The sequence below is a fragment of the Pteronotus mesoamericanus genome, unplaced genomic scaffold, assembly GCF_021234165.1.
Source record: "Pteronotus mesoamericanus isolate MK-2021 breed Mesoamerican mustached bat unplaced genomic scaffold, CSHL_Meso_final contig_42, whole genome shotgun sequence".
Lineage (NCBI taxonomy): Eukaryota > Metazoa > Chordata > Mammalia > Chiroptera > Mormoopidae > Pteronotus > Pteronotus mesoamericanus.
In genome coordinates, this window is record NW_026555157.1 from 12,572,334 (window position 1) to 12,594,694 (window position 22,361).

General features: G+C 40.7%; 1 protein-coding gene and 1 pseudogene across 2 annotated transcripts; one reads left to right on the plus strand and one right to left on the minus strand.

Annotated features, from left to right (window-relative positions):
* Nucleotides 1-14,370, minus strand: CPOX (coproporphyrinogen oxidase). 2 transcript variants are annotated; one of them, XM_054577348.1, is made up of 7 exons: nucleotides 13,698-14,370; nucleotides 11,341-11,484; nucleotides 10,970-11,080; nucleotides 9,472-9,613; nucleotides 7,186-7,404; nucleotides 3,212-3,316; nucleotides 1-1,152 (listed from the first exon to the last, which is right to left on the minus strand). In XM_054577348.1, exons 1-7 carry the CDS (start codon nucleotides 14,215-14,217, stop codon nucleotides 1,065-1,067), a joined length of 1,329 nt encoding a protein of 442 aa, XP_054433323.1. In that variant the 5' UTR covers nucleotides 14,218-14,370; the 3' UTR covers nucleotides 1-1,064. The 2 variants fall into 2 exon arrangements, with proteins under 2 accessions (XP_054433323.1, XP_054433324.1); XM_054577349.1 differs by lacking the exon at nucleotides 10,970-11,080.
* The window catches only part of LOC129073647 (uncharacterized), a 17,967-nt pseudogene continuing 9,821 nt past the window's right edge, over nucleotides 14,216-22,361 (plus strand).

Here is a 22,361-nt window from a genome sequence, read left to right on the forward strand (position 1 = left end):
TGTTCCAAGATAATGCTTAATACTAGGTAGGAAGATACTATTCCTTACAAACTTTAACATATTATGGATTAAAAAAAACCCAAACATGTTCATAATATGATATAAACAAAGAAGCCATATTAAGAATTTTGTTTTGATTTTATTTTAAAAGAAAAATACATTTATAAAATGCCTACATGCTTCTCACACTCATAACATTTCCTACCTATATTTATAACATCCCTAGGGTTGTTCAGATTTCCATATAGAACTGTCTGCAATAGAACATTTTAAATACCAGAATTTATGTTATAAGCTTTCACATTCAAAAGTGCAGAGAATTCCAACATTAACAAATTATAGTTCTACAAAAATCAAAGTTACAAATTGGAAGTTCCTTATTAAATAACAGTGATGTAGACTTAACAACTACAGGTAATCACTAAATTGTAATGCATGCAGAGATTAAGAAAATTTCAAGTGTTCTCAAATATCTATTGTTATAAAAAAGTGAGTATTATACAATATTATGATTTCTACAGCAAGATACATAAATATAAACATTACGATTAAAGAAACTTTGGTAATCACAAAGTAAAACTTTAACCTTGAAGTTGCTTTCTAAAATTACTAAGAAACTCAACCTTATTGAATAAATGAAAATAAATTTATCCCAAGACAGATTTTCATAGAAACTAAAACTTTAAAAAAAAATATGAAATGAAAATAACATGGGAAGTTCCCTGATACAAAATATTTAAATTCCCTTAACTCAGTACAGGAAACCCAATGTTATATTTTCTAAACTAGTCATATAAAGTGGTTCGAAAAGCGTAATTGAGAATTATACCCACGAATGGACTCTGACAAGTTGCCATCTCACCCACTCACCCCCGACAACATCCAATGGAAACCTGTGGTGCTTAAAACACATCTCTCCACCCACCAAGGAGGCAGACTCCAGAGTGAGGGCTGGGGCTCAAGATGCAGGTAACTAACTGATACACAGTGGCAACGGTGCTGGCCAGCGGAGTGGGGGCAGGCCTTCTGTGTCCCCTATCCCCAGGGAGGCTGCTTTGCCTGCATCAGTGCACCCAGTCCCTTGGATGGCGTAGAACTTCCAGAATTTCAGCTTCTTTGGAGTTTTCTGACGGTGAATGCATGTACTCCCAGCTAGGTACATTCAAAACAAGCAGAAATATAATAATAAAAATATAATAATTGACACGCATACCTCTTTACTTAAGATAAATGAAAAATAAAATTTGAAAGGAGTGAAAAATATCTTATACCTCTTTGTCTCCACTGTGCCTAATACGCCTTTTACCCACTAGGCTTTTAAAAAATATTTGTTGCTAAAGGAATGTTTCCTACTTCCTAAGCATACTTTGGCTAATACTAACATCCCAGAACCAAAATGCACTTTTACTATAAACCATGGTTTTATAAAGTATAGAACCTGAGATGATCCATGGGCAAACTCTTTTTAGCTTCACACTTACACATTTATTATGTGTTAATTTCTATTTATTGCAATATTGGTTTGCCTTTTTAAATAAACTCTCAGAAAAAAATAAGAGTATAAAACTAAAGTAAACAATATATCAGATAATATATACATATGGTCAAAATGGTTAGCTTGTAGTATGAAGTCTGGCAGACAGTGGCTTAGACCAGGGGTTAGCACACTTTCCTTATAAAGGGCCACATAACAAATGCTTTAGGCTTTGTGGGGCCACATATGGTTTACTGCATATTCTCTTGTGTTTAATAAATCTTTTAAAAATGTAAAATCCACTCTTAGCTCAAGTGCTGTACATAGGCAAACTACAATTGGACTTGGATTTATCCTGCAGCCTTAAGTTTGCAGACCCCTTAGTATAGACCTTGAGAAGCTAAAAGGAACCCGCTGTGTTAATGATATTCAACTGAGCAAGGGAGTAACTTCTAATCCACCCATATCTGCTTGGAATGTGCATCATGATTAGGAGCCAGAGGTGATAAGGCTGATTGCCAGAGGCTTTAAGAACTCATCTCTACTTTTTCATCACACTCCTCTCTGTAGTGGCAGAAATACCTCACAGTGATGTATGTAAGCTTTTAGCCAAGGACATAAGACTCCCAAGACAATCAGCTAAGCAAAGACAGAGCCAATGCCATTGTGAAGGCCGTGACAACCACAGAGGGCACTGATCTCACAAGGCTCGATCTGCATGGCAGAACGACACAAGGCACACTGTCCATGTCGCCCAGTAGTTCTTTCTTATTTGGACATTTAAATTCATGGAGAAAAGAAGATTCTAGCTCTTGTAAAGCAAACAATAGTAATTTTGGTTTTTTCCTAATCTTTTCTATTTCAGTCTGGACACACATGATTCTCATTTTCCTAAAGGTAACAAAGTCAACTGTAGATCTTCATTAACCTAATAGCACCAGTATAAACATATGTCTTTAAAATTCCCCACACAGTCCTGGCCAGTGTAGGTCAGTTGGCTGGAGTGTCGTGTAGTAAACCATGGGTTCAATTCCTGTTCAGAGCACATGACTAGGTTGTGGGTTCATCCCCAGCTAGGGCACATATAAGAGGCAACTGATTGATGTCTCTCTCTCACATCAATGTTTCTCTCTCTCTCCCCTTCCCTTCCCTCTCTCTAAAACCAATAAGTATGTCCTCAGGTGAGGATAAAAATTTAAAAAAATAAAAACTAAAATAAAATTTAAATAAAACAAAATAAAATTTCCCACACAAATTAATTAACCTTCAGGAAGCTCACAGCAGCATGTAAAGCAAAGAAGGAATGCCGAGCACCTGAAATGATCTCTCATACTTCTGAACAAGCTTAATTCTCCATAATGGAGAATAAGACATTTCATCCAAGTGCAATAATTTCTAATGAAATTAAGTATAAAAAACTGATACATTCAAATAAATACCTCTTCTGAGAAAACAACCAAGTAGGGAAGGTTAATCTGGCCCCTTAGACACCATCACCCCTTCACTCCCTCTATCCTTTCTTTCCCTGCTCCCACACAAAGCTCTATCATTCGTCCCACCACTGCTTAAAATATCCATTTTGATTTTCCTTAATCACTTGACTATGATTTTCTTATAAAATCAACAAAGTCAAAACCAGTGATGTCTTCAGGTAAGATATGCACTGTCAACATTCCTGCTTGATGGGAGTTAGGGGGTTGGGTGTGGGGAATAATTATCATGATATGTTATTCTCACCGGGCAGTTAGAGGTAAAGACATCAAGATGCTTTCGATCCTGGATCCTGGCGTGAAGAGGCCAAATTTTGTACCCCGATCATACAGCAGGTTAAATTCAACATACCTGACATAAAGATACCAAATAGTATTAAGGGTGAGCTGAGTAAAATCTATCTTAAGGATAAGTCCATAAAGAATTCTTAAAGGGGGTGAGGGCTTCTTCCCGCCCACCCTCCATCAGCTGGAGCTAGTCCGGGAAACACCCGTCTACAGTCAGCTGAGATTTCTCCATCTGGACAGGCGTAAATAAAAGGGTACTCTATTCAGCAAACAATAGGATACAGATTTGGTCCCAACACAGAGCAGTTATAAAATAAGAAGGCTGTTTTCCAATAAATAAAAAGTATGAACACAAAGCTGAGAACTTTAAGTCACAAGAATCGTGAAAATGAAAGGGCACCTTGATGAGGATAGCACACAGCTCCCCCCGGTCCTGCTCTATGGCCTGAGATATTTCAGTCAAAGATCTCATTTCACTGCCAATAACTTACACATTCTAATACAGGGTAAAAGTCTTCTAATCAAAAGGCCATGAAGATAACAGCAACCTAATAATATTTACCAACATATTCTAGATATTCCCTTTTATTGAAGTAGTTAAATAGCATTGATAAGAGGTAATATAATTCAGTCTTCCAGTAGATTCATGGCAATCATAATAAAAGGTAATGGTTGAGTTGCAGCACTCAATTTTATTTTCTCAGAAAAATATCCTTAGCATCAACATAAACTTGGTTTAGTACAAGTTTTCCATTAACTGTCATAGAGTCAGATCTAAACTCTGTCTAGCTTAAAAACCTGTGATTGCCTTCTACCTTATTGGATCCTTTGAAAAAGGGTCTCTTCTTCCCAATTTCAAAAAAGTAGTAAGTTCTACTACCCAGGAATTTAGAATGATCCATAAATGTAGAAGTGTCAATAAATAGTACCCCTTTCAGATCATTTCTCAACTTAGAAACTACTCTCTTACTCTAAACTTCATCCAATATTCTCTTTTATCCACTTCTTACTGTCTTTAATTACACATAGAAGAAAACATCTTCTAGAATCCTGGAATATTTCAATTTTTAGACAGCACTATTGTATGTGGAAACTTGGCAAAGGCTCTGAGTAAATTTAAATAAATTATATCTATAAATCTCTTTCTAGTCCTCACTATTTACTTATCAGTGACTGAATTTTGTAAATTAATAACTATTTAAAACCTTATGCCTGTATAATAAGCCTGAAGTCAAAGAGTTCAAAGATTTCATTTCACTGCCTATAACTCACATGTTATAACATGCAGATAACAGCAATCTATTAATATTTACTAACATATTCTAGATATTTCCTTCTATTGAAGTAGTTAAATAACATTAATAAGTGGTAATATAATTCAGTCTTCTTGTGGATTCATGGCAATCATAATAAAAGATAGCGGGTTGAGGTGCAGTGCTCAACTTTATTCTACAGACATGCCTTATGCCTGTATAATAAGGTATTAAATAGTTATTAGTATGCAAAATATAATTAAGAGAATCTTATTACTATGCAAAATATAATTTAGTATGCAAAATATAATTTAAGCAAATCTTCTTAACTCCTTCCTCTCTAAGACCATAGAAAAGACCTTCAGTCTCTCGGCCCTTTCCCATCCCTGCCTGATGTTCCCTTTCTGAAACGTGGGATTTAAGGAATGGCTGTGGTTCTGTAATTTGTATTGATGTCTTTATCAAAGCGCCTTGTCAGGAGCTCCCTAAATCAGCTTCCTGGAGGATCCCCGGCTGCTTTCCCTTTCCAGTGAATGATGCCCCTCCCCCTCCAGTAGCCTCTCTGACTCCTACCAGGTTTCACTTAGACCAGAGCTTTTGGATTCTTTCCCTATGTTAATCCTCTCTATGGATTATGGACTTTCATCATTCCCTTCAATTTAACTAATGCCTAAACTGTATCCTGTTTCCCTTCCCCAAAATACAACAAAACAACAGTAAGTTAAAAATCTTTAGTTTCTGCTCTCCGATGAGGGGGTGGGGAGACTATAACATCTTAACTGAAGTTCAAAGTCTGAGAAGAGAATAGTATCTGAAGGCAAGAGACTAAACGAGTCAAATAAAACACTGTAAAGCCAAAAGGGAAGCAGTGTGACCACTGCATGGGAAACTCATTTCGGAGCAGGAGGAGGTGAGGAAGAGTGACCTCTGAAGGAGCAGATGCTGTTGTAAATGACGTGTTACAAAGTGAAGACAGTGCTGATAAGTGCAGTGAAGAGCTAGGGTAATCTTTAGCCCCAGAGTTTACTGCCAGCTTAAGGCCCAGAGATAAGGGTGGTAAAAGGGGGCTCTCCTTGACCAGTGGTGGTAGAACTGAAAGTTAATCTAACATCCCACACTTCTATCTCAAAAAACCAGACTACTTGCAATGATATTTATAAATGGAACTGCAAAATGTCTTGCCATTAAATAATGAAGAAAAAAACCAAAAAGACCCACAAAAATACATTATTCCTATGTCTAAGAAGTGTTAAAGGCTTCACATCCTTAGTATTCACAAACCCTGCCGGTTTTGCATATGAAATCTTATGCAAAGCTAGAATACTGTACTTTCCATAAGGTTTTTTTTTTTCTTTTTCAGTTATCCTCTTAGATATACTTTCCCCACTAAACTGTGAGCTTCTTTTCACAGGTCCATGTTATTATTATGCTCACCTTTGTAGCCCACACAGAGCCTAGCCCTTGGGGGCCTAGGAGTCAAGGGAAAGAGGACAAACAAGTAAAAGTGTATTTGAGAAATCACAGGAAGAACAACAAATACGTTCCAAAACAGACGCATTGTTGAAGAAGTTTCTAAGAAAAAAAATTAATCAACCCTCATTTTCGCAAGGTAATAAATGGACACCCAGAAAGCACAGGCAGTCCTAAGGTAGAATAAACACCAACATTTATCTTTAGACTTGGGACATTATTTAAGTTGACCTTTCCTAGGCTCTAGCCTTACTTCCTTAAGTACCCAAAGTATCATATGCCTGAGACAGAATGAACTGAAATGAGAAAATCCATTTTACAGCTATGGACCAGCAGTATACAGACAATTCAGATGGCACCGAGAAACACACGTGAGCTGCCAGAGTGGGTAATTTGCAGCTGAGTCACAAGTGTACCCCAGTGAAGATAATTTTACAGTGATCACCCGAGTGAGCTCACCAAGCTCAATGCACAGAGCAGGCAGGCTAAGGGGGAGCATCAGGGTAGGAAACACAAACCCGCTTCAACCACTTCCTTCATGAATGGGAAAGACTGCAAGTTTTGAAGTCCTGATAACCTGGTCGTACACCTGGCATCTTTTATTTACCAGCTGTATAATCTTGGGCAAGGAACTTGTCTTTCTAGATGAGCAGTTTTATCATTTAGAAAATGATTAATGATTGGTTTGTGGAAAAAATTAGATGCAAACTGACTCATACATTGGTTGGCACATAGTAAGGACTCCTTAATTAGTAAATGTTATCATTAAGTGTGAATAATTTCTAAAATGATTATTTTCATTAAAACAATTTCTATGAACCCTTAACAATGACCGTAAAAAAAGGTGTGATTCCAAATTTAAAAAGTAGCAAAAACCTTAAATGATACCTGTTATTTTGGCATAAGGCTGCAGGGTATTGCTAGAAGACTACCTAAACGAAACCAGCTGAATTAAATTCAGCAAGGACTTACTACATGCCTATTATGAATCTCTGATTTATAGACTAAAGAAATAAATTTTCCCCTTTCTATAATAGTATTTTACACAATGTTTTATTCATTTACTATTCATCTAGTTATGGAAAGAAGTCAGAATGAGCACTAACACAGCACTGGCCAAGTATCTGCCCAAGACAACACACCACCATTACTGCAGCTGCTCCCCCGCAGTTATACAATGAGGTGGTTTATTCTCCTTTCCCTCACTCACCGTCCTCTCCGGAGCTGCTGCCACAACTTCTCCTGAGGGGTGAATGAGTCGTCACAGTGCTTTTTCACAAGGGGAATATAAGAAGGAATGACAGCCTGGGCACAGCTCTGCACAAAGTGAAACACCTCCTCCTTGGATGGAGAGTCAAGGTCATCGAAAAAGATACCCCCGATGCCCCTGCGCTCCCCGCGATGGGCTATAAAAAAGTAATCATCACACCTGGAAAACAGAGCAAGGCCAAATCAGAGACCAAAGGGAAAAAGCCAAAGGCATGAGAATCAATGTAAGTGTTTCAACTTAGAGCACTATCCTTTACTAATGCCAGCATAGTGTCCTTACTCTTTGTCCAACTATGAGAGTAAAACTAGGACTTTAGGTAGATTTTCTGCAGTTAGCGCCAATGTAGAATGTGCTTTTACTTTTATGTGCAAAGCAAGCAGGCAGTCAGGGTGTCCAACCTGCGGCTCATAGGCCACATGAAACCCAGGAGGGCTATGAATGCAACCCAACACAAAATCGTAAATTTACTTAAAACATTATGAGATTTTATTGTGATTACATGTCACAATGTATTTAATGTGTGGCCAAGACAACTCTTCTCGTGTGGCCCAGAGGCGCCAAAAGGTTGGACAACCCTGAGAGCATACAGTATTCTAAGACCTTTAGTGAAACGACAAACAGCCCAGTATTAGTGCTATATTTCTGGGAACAAGTGATGCTGCTACCCTCAGTAGCATTGCTGCTTTTCAAAGAGGCAGGAGAGGAATCTTCTACCAACAAAACCACAACCAGGCCCAAGACTGGGCACCAGCCCCTCAGCTCTCTGAATCAATTATTTATTCACCAAAGGAGGTATAGTAAATAATCTTTAAGGTCTCCCTTAGCAATAAAATCTGATGACTCGATAGCATGCATGACTGAGAGAAGGGATGTTGGAAGGACACGTTCAGAGCGTAAGAGTCTTCCAACATATTAAAGGTTACCCTTGTGAGCCAGCACATGAAACTATCAAGCTGTTCTTGAGTTTTTCCCCACCTATGCCTCCTAGAGAACCTTTCATAAGAAGTCATTTCCTCAATGTTAAATGTGTAGACTAGTTTACGTTGAAGAAATGGTTCTTTTGATGATCTCTATAGAATAAGGGTCTCTAAGTGGAAAAACCTGTACAAGAGAAAACTAACAGCTATTTAAAAGTTTCTTAAAAATAGCCAGCAGATATAAATGCCCAGAACTGCTGCACCGGTATAAGTCACCTCAACGGTGACTTGTTGGCTTTCCTTTACATGCACACTGTGTTAACATCCCAAGCAAGGCTGTAAACTCAGCTTTAACCAAATCACATTATTTCAAAACCTCTCTTAATTATGAAATTCAGAAATTTGCTAAATACTTACACTAAAAAGTCCTTTTTTTAAAACTAGCCTCCATCCTAGATATTAAGTACTATTACCCGGATAAAATGACAAAAAGAGAAAACCAAAAAAAGGGACTGTCTACCCTACCAGTGTTCCTGCTAGAAGGATGCTGGCTTGTGGGAGAAAAAAATACCCTTCATCTTACATCTGTGCATCTATGGATGTGCAGTTTTCAGTGGCAATATCAAATGAAAAGAATATTTAAATGCCTTCTCTTTCTGGAGATTTTAAAGTTGAACCCCATGCTCTTACATAAAGGACATCAAGATTCCAAAGTTATTAGCTATAAAAGCAAAAGAAAAAACAAACAAACCTTTCTGTTCTCCCTTTTTCAAGTATGCCAATTAGCTCTAAGCAGTTTGAGTGCTTTTATTCCAAACAATTTATGCCTAGTCTCCATGTCACAGCTACCAAGCACTTTGGGTCTCCTCACAATTCTTGTTTTTCTTTTCTTTACAGAGTTTCTTTCACAAAGTGTCCAGTTCCACCCTTCTCCTTGTCCAAAAGCTCTAGTCCATTTGCATCTGTCCCTAGCAGTCCTGCGGCCCTTCCTATGCCCTCATACATTCCCATGGCAATAAAAAGACAATTCTCATCTAGGATGAGACTATCCTACCATAGTATTAAAAAGCCTTGGGTTCACAAGTATAAATCACCTTAAATCATCTGGCATCAAGCAAGATGCTGCTACCCAATTTTTACTGCAGACATTCAAATATTCCTAATTAAATAACTTATGAAAACCACTTAAAACTGGTATCCCAATTCTGGTGGGCAAAGGAACAGTTCTACCTTCATTAGCTAAAAAAGTTATTTAGTGAGGACTAGAATACACTTTAGGTATCATGACAAGTTCAATACCTTTACCTACCATTTTTTAAATTTAGGGTAGAGATCCAGGCTGTGCCGGTCACAAGCCTCCTTTAGAGTTCTATGAAAATGGACAGCATCCTCTTGGTTCAGGTATGTTGGAGTAAGGTCGCATCCACCACCAAACCACCACTGCCTAGTACCTATCAAATCAAGACATGTGAATGTGACTTGGACTCTGGACTCTGAGATATGGCATACTACTCACTGTATTAATTTATCAGCTTATTTTATAAAGCATGATAAACCCCTCCCCCCCCCAAAAAAAGAACAAACCTGAATTTAGCTCTGAAGGACCAGTAAGGCCTAGACAGGAAAGAAGAGGAAGTGGGAAATTAAAAAGTGAGAGAGTAGAACCAGGCAGGGAAATGGTACACACGGGGAAGGGAACGATCAAACACCACACGGGTGGACCAGGCAGTGGATTTCAACTCTGGCTGCATGTTAGAATCACATGAGAAGCTTAAAATGTCTCTGCTAGGTCACAAAAAAAAGCAAGTCTCTGGTCCAGATATCTACAGAGAAAGAAAGAAAGAGAGAGAGAGAAAGAGAGAAAGAAAGAGAAAGAAAGAAAGAAAGAAAGAAAGAAAGAAAGAAAGAAAGAAAGAAAGAAAGAAAGAAAGAGAGGGGGGGAGGGAGGGAGGGAGGGAGGGAGGGAGGGAGGGAGAGAAAGAAAGAAAGAAAGAAAGAAAGAAAGAAAGAAAGAAAAAAGAGAAAGAGAAAGAAAAAGACAAAGAGAAAGAAAGAAACCCAGGAGATCTTTTCCCTCTATTAAAAACCATTGCCACCTTCTTCCCTTTCCTCTGGAAAGGGTAAAATGCACCTGCTGAGGGAGACAAGTTACCATTTGAGAATAACTACTTTATATGCTTAATTAGGTCTACAGGTTGCCAGTACCAGTTACCAATTTTTAAACATTAAAAGGTTGAACAAACTAAGTAGCTTCAAAATGAAAAGTTAAATACATTGACTCTAAATGCTTCACCTGCAGAGACACCAACAGGCGGAGCGAGGCACTGCACAGATGCTCTGCCGGGTGAGAAGAGCTGGCCTAGCTAACGGGGGAGCCAGGGGGGAACGACCTGTGCCCAATGAGGCAGAATCCACCCATCTCATAACGCACTGGTGACTCACGAGGCTATGCATGTGGGAGATATTTTTCAAAAGCAAGCTCTCAATCAACTTAACCTTGAGCATGAGGTTTTCCTTCAGATGTAATCACTTTATATTTGCAAAGAACCCTGTGTGCATGCACTTTAACTTGAGGCTTATTAAATCATTCCTTCTGTGCTGGAGGAAATATGGAGGAGGTCAGGGTCCAGCCAATACCATATTCACTTTTCATGTTCAGTGCATGGTCCGTTACCCTTGTCAAGGAATAAGCCTGAAAAACCTAGTTAAAATTATATTTATTCTTTCTTGTTATTGTTAAAACTCTAACCTGTTTTAAAATACACACTTTGCACAGTGAGACTTTCCACAGCTTCAGGCACACTTACCATCAGCTCCTTCTACTTCAAAGTATCTGTAATTGAAATGCATAGTAGGAGCATGAGGATTCTTGGGGTGGATAACAGAGCTCACACCCATAGCAGTAAATGGCAATTTACCTGGAAAGTAAAACACACAGTGAGCTACACTCAGTCACCTGACTTGATGCAAAGTAACTCCAACATGGTTTCTGGATCAGTTTCCAAAAGCTGCTTTTTAATTTTTTTCTTAAAATATAACTTTAGAAAAGTAATTATGAACATGCTTATCAAGCATATGCACCCAAATGCTTTTTACAGAAGCAATATTTACTTTACAAGTAAAACTTGTGGGAAGAATGGTTTGCAACAACTATTAAAGGCTGCTGAGACTGGCTTACCATCTTTAGTCTTCAGCATTTTTCCTCTGCTTCTCATTTGCTTTGCTGCTTCCTCAGAAAGATTTCCGTGAACAACAGAAATGCTCACCCCGGCCTTTTCAAAAACACGCCCATCTTGAAGTACACAGCTGATGCCACCACCTCCTATTTATTGAAATGTAAAATGAGGAGAGAATGAAAAATCGGAAACAAAGTGCAAAATTGAAAACAACCCTTGCATAACGTGGTGGGATTAGGAGTTATTTTCCTCCTGTATTTTCTATAATTTCTGTGTATTTACAATTTTCAGGTGTAATAAAATTAGATAATTAGCTTAGCTTTACGACTTTTGCTACTGACCGCAGGCAAAAATTATCTCCCCAAATCACCAAACTGGGTATTTCTTCTACATTTTTATGCTGTTATCTAAAATCAGTCACTGGAACGTCAAATAATGCTGCTGTGGTTGTAATATATGAAAGAAAGCTAAGGTTAAAACAGGAATAGGTATACTTGAAGACTGTTGTATTATTACCGAATTAGAGAGCATCATGTTGTTTCTGCTGTTTTTTCTCTCAGTGTGCTGTTTGCCTTTTAATTTTGTTTACATGCAATTGAAAAACAGTAGATATTTGACCATGTAAGGGATTTGGAACCTTAAACTGAGATACAAAGTGTCGTTTAAGTATATAAGTTTTACTAACATTAGCAGGTCTGTTTGTTTTTTTTAAAACACTAGAGGTTCCACCAGAGCAACTGTTTCATAAAGGTTCATGTTTGCCTTGTTTTATTTCTAAAACTTTTTTGAGCTGATGAGACATAAGACGATCCAGTACAACTCCTGTATATTTCAAATGAGAAAACAGAGACACAGAAAGGCAAAACACCTCATCCAAGGACACGTACCTGGCAAGTGGCCCAATTTGTCTCAGTGCTTTCTTTTGGGTTGGCCAAAAAGTCTGTTTCATTTCTTCCATAAAATAAAACACACATTTTTCATTTTCACCAATAACTTTGTTCATTCAGATATTCTGAGTATATCAGCTATCTCCCGCTATTGGCTTCCAGTGGGTAGAGGACAAGGATGCTGCTAAACATCTTCCAGTGCACAGGACAGCCCGACAGCAAAGAATTATTTGGCCAAAGTATCAATAGTACCAAGAAACTTTGCAAACCACTCCTGACATATTTGATCAGTCACAGCACCTTCTCCATATACTGCACAAATCTTTTTTTGATGTTTCAGTTGCATTTTTACCTTTCTTGAAATAAAAAATAATATGCTGAAAATGTCGCATATTTCTTCCACCTTCAATATTAAAATGATTGCACAAAAATTCACCAATTTTGATAAGTTATTTTTTTTTAAGTGCAAGCTGATATGACAGCTGTCACAATACAATCTAACAAAATTGTTTCTAGAAAGACCATACAGAAAAAAATGTAACAGACTTTTTGGCCAAACCAATATGCATCAAGGCACTATTTTACACACTTGACATTTATCTCATTTAATCTTTATAATACCCTCATATGTTATTTCTAACTTCGTTTCATAGCTGAGGAAACAGAGGCACACACAAAAAAGGTTAACTTCTGAAGGTCACACAGCTAGTCTAGTACTTGAGATTTTGTGTCCTGGTTCAATGGTCTTTACTTGAAAACATTACAAGATGGAAAACCAGGTTAAACTTCACTTAATAGAAATATGGCAGTATCAAAGCCCAAGACCAGCTGATGAGAAGTTGCTGCAGAAAAGTCAGAAATCCTTCAAGTTTAGGACCAAGATGTGGGGTTTCACTGTATAAGTAATAAAATGGTCATGAATATGTAAGAACTGGGTTGTAATACTAAGGTATTTAATATTGGAAGGAAACGGATTGGTGCATTTTGTAGAACTACTGACAAACCAATCAAATATCGTGCAATCTGGGACAGCGACACAATGGCATCCTTGGCTAGAGGAGTCTGGCTGACACTTAGCAAAGAGGGGCCCATTTTCTCTTTCCATCTCCAAAGAACGGGAAGGTGTAAATGCACCAAGAGAAAGAGATGAAATATGGGGGACATCTACGCTCAGGTACAAATTTGGACATCCACGCTTGTTGGCTAAAATAACCCTAAGACTTCTACGAAAAACACCATTATACAACTGCAAAAACTTTGAAATGTCCAGTACTAGAGTGACAGCAGATCTGGTTCCACACCTGTCAGAAGAAGGCTGAAGACCCTTCCAATCTTTTTAACCGTGTCCCTTTTAATCTAGCAGACACCCCTTTCCTACTCCCACTCCCTATTGTGAGTCATTTTCTGCCGGCCACCTAAAGCCCGACCCCTTCTGCCCATCTTCACCTCTCGCTACATGCCGACCTCCTCACCTTCCTTCCTCTCCCACCGGTCCACAGAGAAGCTGGCGCCGCCATCAACCTGTGCCAGCGCCCGGCACACCTGGGCCTGGGTCTCCAGGATCAGTAGCTCCATCTTGGTCTTCGTGTCACCTGGCCTCCTCTGCAGCTCGCGCAGGTCGGTCACAGGCGAGGCCATGAAGCCGCTGCAACGGCGGGCCAGCTCGTCCTCCTCCTCCGGCCTCCCCGGCGAGGGGCCCTGCGCCCCCGAGATCTTGGGCACCATCTCCGCCCGCTCTGAGTGCACAAAGGCGGCGGCGCCTAGTCCCGCCAGCCCCGCCAGCGCCATGGCCAGCCCGGTCCCCAGCCGAGAGCCGCCTCTGGCCATCGCGCCCCGCCCCAGCCCGCGGGTCTGCTCCGCGCTGGCCACGCCAGGGGGCCGGCAGAAGCGTCGGGCCGGGCAGCGTCGGGACCATTCGCGCAGCTCTCCGCAGCCGCCACGCGCCACGCGCCAGCAGGGGCCTGCGCTCAGCCTGCCCAGGTGCAAGGCCATGCTCTCGCGTCGTCACCCTGGGCAGTGCCCTCGTCCCGGAGATCGGCCCTGGGGCGCTCCCAGTAGTCCCGAGCCAACACGCCGCGATGGGTCAGGAAACTTTCAGCGAAGAAGATCTTGTACCTGGTTGGGCTCCTGGGAGGCGGGTAGTAACCCGCGGGAGGCGGTGGCTGGCGAGCGGGGGATTCTGGGAGCTGTAGTGCGGCTCCTATCGCCGCCTCCAAGACTGCTGCGGGGAAAGATAAAGGATCCGCTTTCCACCGAAGGGTGTGTCGACGGAAAGAAAGCCGGACTGCAGAGGGTGCCAGAGCACAGTGGGAGCGTAGGCAGAGATAAAAGAGGCTTGTAAATTACAGCCCTGGTGTGCTGTTCAATCAACCACAGGAAGAAGGCAGAGGAAGGCTGGACACCGGCGAGTTGACTGGGACAGAAATATGGCCTGAGATTCCCCGCCCGACCTACATTTTCAAACAGGATTGCAAATCCTGACTTTTGGAAGACCACTTCGTTCCTGGGTCCCTGGTTCTAGCCCCATAGAGCTTGTGGAACTTGTAGGATTTTTTTGTCTATGGGTGAGTTTCTGAAGGAAGTCTGAAAAAGATTGTGAAAGGTTCCTAAGAATTCCTGGGAAAATACTTTCTGGGATCAACTTAATATCACAGTTCTATCATTAAAATATTACCAGGCCTTGCTCCTAGAGTAGTGCCCACTTGATTAGAGATAGGAAAACTATCTCTAATAGAGATTGTTTTACTAGACCAACATAAAATTATGACCTGATGTGTTTGGGTGATAAATAAGAGATTTAAAAATATTTATCACCATCCTACAGTTGTAGGATGCTGCCAACTATTTCACAAGTTTAGTACTTCGAACAATTCCTGTAAAACAGGCAAGAAAAACATTGACATTTTCTCTACCCCAACCCCCAAACACACACATATACACACACTCTTAAAAAAATAGGAAAAGAAGCTAATGTAGATCTGATAGACAGGTTTTTTGTTCCCGTAACCATATTGCAGTCCCATGTTGTCTGAACATAAAAGTGTAAGAATGATTGTTCTGGGCTAATTTGCCCCTTATGTCTACAGAATGATTTTATTTTATTTTTTAAGATTGTATTTATTTGTTTTTAGAGAGAGGGGAAGGGAAGGAGAAAGAGAGGGAGAGAAACATCCGTTGGTTGCCTCTCCTATGCACCCAGACAGGGCATGTGCCCTGACATGGAACCAACTGGTGACCTTCCACTTTGCAGACAGTGCCCAACCAACTGAGCCACGCTGGTCAGGGCTGATTTTAATTTCTAGTAGTATATATTTAAGCCACTGGTGGTGGTTTCTACCAGTTTTTCTTAATGGCTAGATGCAGTGATGGAGCTTCAACAGCTATGCGCAAACCAGTTGTTCAAGGCAGTGTAGTTTGTCCATCTACAGCTGCATCTGGCAACTCTCACATGTGGAGATGATGTTAGCTGGGTGGGCACAGCTGACTCTTAGTGAAAAGGAAAGGCCTGGGCTGAGAAGTGAATAAACCGCTTTGGAGGAAGCTTTTCATCATGGTTGCTGAGAGGCCCAGGGGAAGAAAGGAAAGATAAGAACCATCACTCTAGGAGTTTTGTTTTGTCTCTTCTAGATGCCTGTGGTGAGGTTTGGCTGGGCCTGGTGATAATGTGAATTTCATCAGGAAGAAACCTCTCTGGTCCATCTTAAAGAACCCCTTTCATTATTGCTCTGATTCCAAGATTACCCATAAAGTTAGTGAAAGATAAGCAGGCACAGGCCGTTTTGAACATTTGTTTAGTCAGATAGGCTGGTATTAAGCCAATTGTGTGCTAGTCTCCAGGTTTCCATCTCTCCCTATCTTTAGCTTCTCTGTGCAAAGGGCCTCTCTCATTTCCTACACTGGCTTCCAGCACTCTCCCTACCTTCACCTTAGATTGCTATGTTTAAAAAAGATCTTAACAGTCTGGTTAATGTGAGTTTAAATCACCCTTCCTGGGGGTTCAAATTGTCTACAGGAAGGATACTAGTATTCAAACCTGATTTGTCAGTGAAGAGTAAAAGGGAACCCCCATTCAAGCAATTTCAAGCATTAGAAAACTCGCAGACACAGATAAAAAGTTTACACTAAGTTATGAAACATAATGTATAAGGTGGGTGTTCTCATCAATTTTCAAACCCAGTTTCCTGCAATGCTTTATGTCCTATGTGACCACACCAGCCGAAAAGACTCTGACTAGATTTATACACACTCAGGAGGTATAGGTATATTAAATATCATTTTTCAAATTACACATGCTTCTCAGAATCCTTATGAACTTTACCCGGCCTCTATTCTCCAAAGCCCTGTTGAACATAACTGACTTTGGGCCTGCTGATGGTATATTCATCTGCCCTTTTGCCAAAGAAAATTAAAAGGGACTCTGACATCCCTCTGACAGGCAGCTCTACTGCCTTCTAAACACAGGCGCACACACACATCCATAATTCCCACTAGCTTTACTGAATTGTGCTGTTTTCACCAATTCTCAAATTTTGAAAGTCAAACTTTAGAAATATATTATTACAGTGACTCGGTTCAGTTAGTTCAGTTTCAGTTATGTTTCAGTTCAGAAACTCAGGCTAATTATGAACAAAGTATTTCCAAATAGATATCTTTGCCTTGGGACACTTCTGCCAATCTATTCAAAATTCTAATGAGGGTGATGAATTCTAATGAAGTTGTGGAGGACCTCAACTGGAGTCCTCTAATTCGCTGCAGATGAAATAACAAGTCATTCCAGATACCAAGGGCTGTCAAGAAGAGGGAAAGGCGGCCTCCTTGCACAACCAAAAGAAGGACAACAAATTTAAAAACAAAAAATAACCAGAACTGCCAGAAGATTGAATTGTATGGAAGTCCAACGAGGAGCTACTGAAGAAACATTCATCCAGACCCATAGGAGGGGCAGAGACGGGCAGCTGGGGCGGAGAGGACGAGCAGTAAGCCAGTGGCAGGAGGACAACGCAGGCGAGGTGGTGGCTGGCGGTCTGGGAGTTCCCACGTTTGCATGCAGATAAACCATGAGGAGCAGCGGGGGACAGAAGCCGACCGCACAATACAGCCTTTGAGTGAGGGGAAAAGAAAGCCTCAAGACCTCTGGAGGTAAAAACGTGTGGGGGTTGTGGCAGCAGGAGAAACTCCCAGCCTCACAGGAGAGTCTGTTGGAGAGACCCACAGGGTCCTAGAACGTACACAAACCCACCCACCGAGGAATCAGCACCAGAAGGGTCCAATTTGCTTGTGGGAAGTGGGGGAAGGGACTGAAAGACAGGTGAGAGCTGAGCAAGCAGCTCTGTTCCCTCTCGGACCCCTCCACCACACACAACATCACAATGGAGGGACCTCGGTTGCCCCACCCTGGCAATACTGAAAGCTTAGCCCCTCCCAACATAACAAGCACAATGAGACAAAGAAATATGGCCCAAATGAAAGAACAGATCAAAGCTCCAAAAACAGAACTAACCAATGAACAGAGAGCCAACCCATCAGATGCACAGTTCAAAATAATGGTAATCTGGATGCTCACTGAATTGGTTTAGTATGGTCAAAAAATGGAGCAAAAAGTGAAGACTATGCAAAGTGAAATAAAGAAAAATATATAGGGAACCAATAGTGCAGGGAAGGAAACCGGGACTCAAATCAATGATTGGGAGCAGAAGGAAGACATAAACATTCAGCCAGAACAGAACAAAGAAACAAGAGTTCAAAAAAAATGAGGAAAGGCTTAGGAACCTCCAGGACAACTTTAAATGTTCCAAAATCCAAATCATAGGGGTGCCAGAAGAAGAGGAAGAGCAAGAAATTGAAAACTAATTTGAAAAAATAATGAAGGAGAACTTCCCCATCGTGGCAAAGGAAACAGACTTCCAGGAGATCCAGGAAGCTCAGGGAATCCCAAAGAAGTTGGACCCAAGGAAGCACACAGCAAGGCACATCATGATTAAGTTACCCAAGATCGAAGATAACGAGAGAATCTTAAAAGCAGCAAGGGAAAAGGAGACAGTTACCTACAAAGGAGTTCCCATAAGACTATCAACTGATTTCTCAAAAGAAATCTTGCAGACAAGGGGCTGGAAAGAAGTATTCAGTCATGAAAAGCAAGGACCTACGCTCAAGATTACTCTATCCAGCAAAGCTATCATTTAGAATGGAGGGAAGATAAAGTGTTTCCCAGATAAGGTGAAGTTAAAGGAGTTTGTCATCACCAAGCCCTTATTATATGAAATGTTAAAGGGACATAGCTAAGAGAAAGAAGAAGATCAAAACTATGAAGAGTAAAGTGGCAACAAACTCACAACTATCAACAACTGAACCTAAAAAAACAAAAACAAAAACAAACTAAGCAAACAACTAGAACAGGAACAGAATCATAGAAATGGAGATCAGAGGGGAGGGGCAGGGAGGGGGGTTAAATGGGGGAAAAGGTACAGGGAATAAGCAGCATAAATAGTAGGTACAAAATAGTCAGGGGGACATTAAGAATAGTATAGGAAATGGAGAAGCCAAAGAACTTATATGTATGACCCATGGACATGAACTTGGTTGGGGGACAGGGTGTTGCTGGGGGAAGGACATTGCAAGGTGGAGGGGAATAAAAGGGAGAAAAAAGTGGGACAACTAATAGCATAATTAATAAAATATATAGAAAAGAAAAGAAAAGAAGACAATTTCCTCTAGAAGAGAATGCCCTGAGCTCTTCTCTGAAGTGGCTTTTATTAAGAACATATACAGCATGCATGCAAAGCTTATCAATCAGTGCCTAAAGGCTATATTTACAGAAAGCAGATAGATCATAGATAACAATTGAAGGAACACAGAGATTTGCCTCAAGTCAGGGTCTGCTAGACATGCTGACATCAGATGGTCATTAAGGTCTGGCTCCTGAATTTAGGAATTTACTCTTTCTGTTTGGAGCTTAAACATCTGGTTTTTCCTTATCAGGGAAGTGCAAAGCAGAGCAAGCTTCAGTGGATACAATGTATTCTTTAGGCCAGATTTCCCACGAGAACCCACGGTGTTAACCTTCGATTGTATCTGCCTCCCAGCGTTCCCAGTTTTATGGTGGAGACTTACAAGCCCTTTTTCACGGCCTGGCTTGCACAGGGCTGCGGTTCCTGATACCACACAAAGCGGTCCCCAACATGAAGTAATTTTAAAATTACTTTTTCATAGAGGTATATATACCACTCAAATACTCTAGAAACATTTTATAAAAGAGAGTCTTTATAAGTCCCTAAAGTTCTTTACCTTCTCTGTCTTTAGCTCCCCCCCACCAAAATAATTCTCCCCTACAGTAATACGCATTTGGTATCTGGAGTTCCAGCAACCATTTTGTAATCTAGGTTATGAAAGTCCCATGAAAAAAGTTTGTAGAACAATAAGAACAACAACAGGCTGGGTTCTGATGACATCCTTGAGCAGATGCACCAGCCCTGGGCTGCCTACCATTGGGAGTTCTTGTTATGTGGGAAAAAAATAATTAAGGGCCCTGGCTGGTGTGGCTCAGTGGATTGAGCTCGGGACCATGAACCAAAAAATAAATGAGGGTACTGTTCATCAGGTTTTCTTTTACATACAACTTAAATCTTCCTAATACTCTCATTATTCTATCTTGGTTCAGATGCCCCTCTAGAACAAATCTACAGTGGCTAAGGGTAGGGGATGGATGGGACTATGTTAGAACATGGGAACCTCCCACTGCAATTAGTGTTGGGGAAGGTAGGTAGTGAGTCATTTCTTAAAAAAGGGAAAGATGGTGAGCAGACAATTCCATAGATGCCCAGTATAGAGAGAAATTTTTGAAGATGATTCCAGAGTATCGAGCCTGTGGATCGAAGATTCACAGAAACATGTAATTCAGAAAGAAGAACTAGAAATATGGGGGGAAACAAGAGATAATCAATTTGATCCACATAGTTATTAAAAATTGTTTCCACCAAACAGCCAAAGCTCTCCAGTTGTCCATTTGCCTGGATACAAGAGTTTCCTGAGGGGCCACCCACCCCTTTACTATACAATGCTCTCAACATCCATTCTAGGAGACCTAAGAATGTCATAGTTCTACTCAAAATGTTGGGACTAAGGTATTGGGGTATGTGCAGGAGTCCCTTCTGTTACGCAATCAAGGAACAATGAGCTTTGGGCTAGTGTTGAGAGTAGTCCTCACTCTACAGCAAGAAAAAAGATGTTCAACATTGTTCCTGGGTACCTGCCTCCATAATGGCTTCACAGTCCTTGCAACCAGTGGTATTTGCAAAAGAGATGAAAAGCTGCTTTCACTCATGTCATGGAGAATTCGTCTCATCTGGTAGACTAGAATACTTTTTGGGAAAATACATAAACATTTAAAACCTTTTAACTTAAACCCATATCAACACCTTTACAAATTTAGGAGTCAAAAATCAGTTCCTTTTGTTTTCTATATCTATCTAGAGTAACCTTTTCTTCCATGTCTAACTGTTTGGCTGGGACCAGGATCTGCTTCTAGAAGTGATGAGACTGAATGAATGCAGAAGGAGGGAAAAGCACATTTGAACTTGAGATGCTGGTGGACTCTATAAATTAAAATGTGGGTCCCGAGACGGGTGAGGGCTGGAAGGGAAGATATATGAGATACCCACAGCTGGAATGATGAAAAGTACACAAAAGAACTTTTAGAACAAAATGATAAAGGGCTCAAATTCAGAAGACTGGGCACCAGAGACATTTAGGGACAAGGGAAACAAGAAGTCTTAGGACCTGGTGCTATGTCCCAAAAGCATGGGGGAAGGGGGGGTCAAGGAGGACAGTGCAGTAGTGGCTAGAGAGCTGCTCTCTGATCCGAGAACCTGAGTGCCGACTACTGGACATTGGAAATTGGGAAGACGAGCTTCAGAAAACTGGAAGAGGTGGCAGCTAAATTGAAACTGACAGAATATAGAGAACAATGGTAGCTCAGGGTGGGCAGTTAGTTTTTTGGAGGTGGAAGACTTGAGCATGTTTTTATTTTATTTTACTTTTTTTTGTGGTAAGGAGTATAGATGACAGAGAGAAACTAAAAAGGTAAGAGTATGCAATGCACCACTAGGAGACCCATGGCCAGACTTAAGATTAGTTTCTTTATTCCTCTTCCAACTTTGAACCTTTCAGCCTCCATTTAGAGAGCACAAATGTCATAGGGAATGGGATTAAGGACTGGGGCAAAGTATTAAATATGTTTGGTCCAAATGTATACATGTATGTACCTTCAAGGGACTTGGCTTTCTTGCTCCAAATATTCACCCCCACCCCCAACCAGCACCTAGGCAGCCTTCATGTCCTAGCCTCAGCTATAATCAGTGGGTTATGAGAACTTTTGGGGACTAACTACTCCTGGTCAAACTGACATTTATTTAGCACTATGTGCTGTGTTCATAACAACCCTATAATAGATATGACCACTATTATTACCCTTACGTGCTGGATCAGGAAACTGAAGCTTAGGTTTAGGGGTTTAGGCATTGACCAAGTAGAGACTTGGTTTCTAATGTCCTCTTAACATTACTCCATTGTTCTTCATCTGACCCAGAAACACTGTTCACTGAAAAAACAAAGCCAATATTTTCTAAACACCAACACCTTACTAGGAATTTAGGGTACACAAGGAAGTTACCACCCTTTTCCCATTGTCCTAGAAACAGTTTTCATTTGAGCCACCAGAGAATCTCTTTAAATGAAATCTTATACAAGTTGTCCCACTTTGCATGATACTTAAGGATCATAAAAATGACTTTGGAAACTGAAGTGAGACAAATCAATTTTTAATTCTATTTTTTATCCTCACCCAAGGACATTTTCATTTGCTTTTTTAGAGAGAGAGAGGAAGGGAGAGAGGAAGGAAGGGAGCAAAATATCGATGTGAGAGAAGCATCGCACCCAGACCAGGGATCTGCATGGGAACTGGGGACCGTACACATCCAGACCAGGGGTTGCAGACATAGGCTCCCCAAACAGGGATGAACCCACAACCTAGGCATGTGCCCTGATCAGGAATCGAACCCACAAACTTTCAGTTACGGCACAACACTCGAACCACTGAGCCATACTAGCCAGGGCAGACAAATTAATCTTAATAATCAATG

Coding starts and splice junctions, on each gene's coding strand:
- CPOX (XM_054577348.1), bottom strand. CDS start 14,217: ATGGCCTTGCACCTGGGCAGGCTGAGCGCAGGCCCCTGCTGGCGCGTG. Junction 11,485..13,697: donor CCGGTGGGAGAGGAAGGAAG/GTGAGGAGGTCG, acceptor TTCAATAAATAG/GAGGTGGTGGCATCAGCTGT. Junction 3,317..7,185: donor CAGCAGCTCCGGAGAGGACG/GTGAGTGAGGGA, acceptor TCTTTATGTCAG/GTATGTTGAATTTAACCTGC.